Source organism: Panthera onca, chromosome F1, assembly GCF_046562875.1.
Source record: "Panthera onca isolate mPanOnc1 chromosome F1, mPanOnc1 haplotype 2, whole genome shotgun sequence".
Lineage (NCBI taxonomy): Eukaryota > Metazoa > Chordata > Mammalia > Carnivora > Felidae > Panthera > Panthera onca.
In genome coordinates, this window is record NC_138355.1 from 71,942,838 (window position 1) to 71,945,536 (window position 2,699).

General features: G+C 50.3%; 1 protein-coding gene across 1 annotated transcript; it reads left to right on the top strand.

Moving 5' to 3' along the window:
- Window positions 1-274: 274 nt before the first annotated feature.
- Window positions 275-1,323, top strand: S100A8 (S100 calcium binding protein A8). The gene is made up of 3 exons (XM_081792004.1): window positions 275-404; window positions 817-979; window positions 1,126-1,323. Exons 1-3 carry the CDS (start codon window positions 310-312, stop codon window positions 1,252-1,254), a joined length of 387 nt encoding a protein of 128 aa, XP_081648130.1. The 5' UTR covers window positions 275-309; the 3' UTR covers window positions 1,255-1,323.
- Window positions 1,324-2,699: the final 1,376 nt, after the last annotated feature.

A 2,699-nucleotide genomic window follows, 5' to 3' on the forward strand; every position in this document is an offset into this window, starting at 1 on the left:
TCAGAGATGCACAGACAGGCCACAATGCACAAGATTAGCAGCAGCAACAGCGAGGGGGACTCAGGAGTGGGCATCCTGGTTGGCCAAGCCAGAGGATACCAGGGGCCCACCAAAGGAGTCCTCACCATGGCCTCTTCTTGTTTCTCCTGCTGGGCACTAGTGCCTAGCAAGTGCCTTCCTCTTTCCACTACCCACCGCCCCCACCTCCACCTCTCATCAGAAACTTTCATTCTGTGCAGTGATTGCCCCATTTACCTGATTGGGAAACCAGAGGCTGTGGCAACCCAGGAAGGGAGCAGCTGCCTCTGCATGGCCCTGGCAGCTGGCCAAATCCTGGCTGCTATAAAAGGGAGCCGACACTCAGCCCTGCATGTCTTCTGTCAACTCTGTTTCAGGGAGACCTGGTAAGTAGGACTGCTTCGGTTGGCTCCATGCTTTGAGGCTGGGCCCCCACAGGAGAGAGGGCTGGAAGTGAAGCTGCCTTTTCTATGAGAGGGGAGAGAAATATCAGGGAGGTCTGGAGCTCGATCCAGAGCTCCTGGAGGAAGTTGGTGAGATAGGGATAGAGACGGAACAGTCCTCTGGCACTCTTGGTTGGGTGAGGGCACAGGGAGAGCTGGCATGCACTGTGTGTGGACCCTCCCCCTCCCACAGCCCTTCCTTCCCATCAGCACAGCCATCCACTGGGTTACCTAAATGGTGCAGACCAGGGCAAAGCCAACAGCTGGGGGTAATGAGTGTCCCCCTAGTCTTCACTCTGCTGGAGACAGAGGCACCCTCCCCACCCTGGGATTCCCCATGTGTTCTGTGTTCCAGGTGGGGCAGATCCTTGGGAACCATGCTGACGGAACTGGAGACTGCTATAAACTCCCTCATTGACGTTTACCACAAATACTCCTTGGAGAAGGGGAATTACCATGCCCTCTACAGGGATGATTTGAAGAAGTTGTTAGAGACAGAGTGTCCTCGGTACATGAAGGTGAGGAGGGGCTGGGTGTGGTCAGGGTTCTGCCTGGCTGATGAAGCCCTAGGCACTGGTCCTCCACACCACCCTATGTAGACAGCTGTACCTCAGCTCTTGCCAAAGTCTTTACACTCTGTCCTCTTTCTCCTTCTTCTTTACAGAAAAAGGATGCAGACACCTGGTTCAAAGAGTTGGATGTCAATAGTGATGGTGCAATTAACTTTGAAGAGTTCCTCATACTGGTGATAAAGGTGGGTGTGGCAACCCATGAAGATATCCACCGAGAGTAGCAGAGCCCTGGGCCCTGGGGCTGGGCCCTGGACCTGTCCTTGCAAAATAATAAAGTAGTTGATACCTCAGGCCTCTTTTGGTGTCTTGCCTTTCTCTTGTGGGATGAGGTTCCTAGTGGGTGGAGGGAGGGCTGGAAAACCCAAAGGAACTAAACCAAACCTCTATTGTCCCCACTCCCTGTCTCTCACAAACCTTCAGTGCTTTCCACTCATCTGGTTTCCTCCCCATGTTCTCCCCAAACTATTCTCATCTCATCTAATCCCATGGTCCAGAGAAATTGGTTCTAGGACTCAAGGATTCTGAAAAGCCCATGATACTTGTAGCTGATGATTTTCTTAATTGTTCCCAAATGGGTAATATGGGAATAGAGTGATGTAGGGAAAACTCATCCTGCTTTCCAAACTAAAATTTAATATTGAGAAAAATATCTTAGATGTGACTCTTGAGAAATTAGGGAGGTAGTAGAAGTGTGTGTGTGTGTGTGTGTGTGTGTGTGTGTGTGTGTGAGAGAGAGAGAGAGAGAGAGAGAGAGAGAGAGAGAGAGAGAGACTGATTCTGTGTGTGGTGTGATGGTAGGTGGTTGTTCAGGGTCCTACATTAAGTAACACTAACAGTTCTCTTGTCCCACACTTGCAATTTCTCCTTGGAAATTTTTGAAGCTTTCCTTCTTGTTCTGCTCCCAGCCTCCCAATGTGATGAAATAATAAAGAAATGGACAAATAGGCCAATGTATTCCTAAAACTCAACTCAAAGAATAGGGTGCTGCCCTGGAGGGGGGGCGGTGAATGCTCTGCTGATCAGAGAATATCTACAATAACCTCCCAACCATCACTCTGGATTTTCCAAGGGTCTGGTAAAATGGGAAGGCCAGCAATGAATGGGTGCCTTTCACCAGAACCCAACCCCAAGCTGAATTTCCAGGCTATGCCTTGGGAAATTTTCTTCTGTGTCCACTTAGGTGATGGGGGAGTAGTGTTAGTGATGGAGAAGGGGGTAGGGTGCTGCCATGAGAATCTGTAACTCAGAGTTCTTAACTTGGTCTACTATGCATCTCTGAAATATAATTGGAGCTGAAAGCAAAATTTTGAGTGTTTGCATCAATAAGCACATTTCTCCATGGCTTTCATCAGATTCTTGAAAGGGCCCAAGACCCCTAAGAGGTTAAGAACACTTGTCTTAGCTGCTGGATTTTAGCAGTGAAGGCTGGACCGTTTCTATGATTGCTGCTGTTTGTGCGTGGTTGGACTCTGTGGGACGTGCGCTGCTCTCTCAGGCTCTCTCCAGCTGCCCACAGCCCTTCCAAGCTCTCTTGCTCTGGGAGCTGAGGGTGCACTGTGCTCTGGGACACGGAGGCTGGCTTGGGGTCCCTCTGCATGTGGGAGGCACTGAGTCACTTCATAAACAGAGCAGGGACCCTTCAGCCCTCTCTGGGGTGATTGTGTGC

Coding starts and splice junctions, on each gene's coding strand:
- S100A8 (XM_081792004.1), top strand. CDS start 310: ATGGCCCTGGCAGCTGGCCAAATCCTGGCTGCTATAAAAGGGAGCCGA. Junction 405..816: donor CTCTGTTTCAGGGAGACCTG/GTAAGTAGGACT, acceptor TCTGTGTTCCAG/GTGGGGCAGATCCTTGGGAA. Junction 980..1,125: donor AGTGTCCTCGGTACATGAAG/GTGAGGAGGGGC, acceptor TCTTCTTTACAG/AAAAAGGATGCAGACACCTG.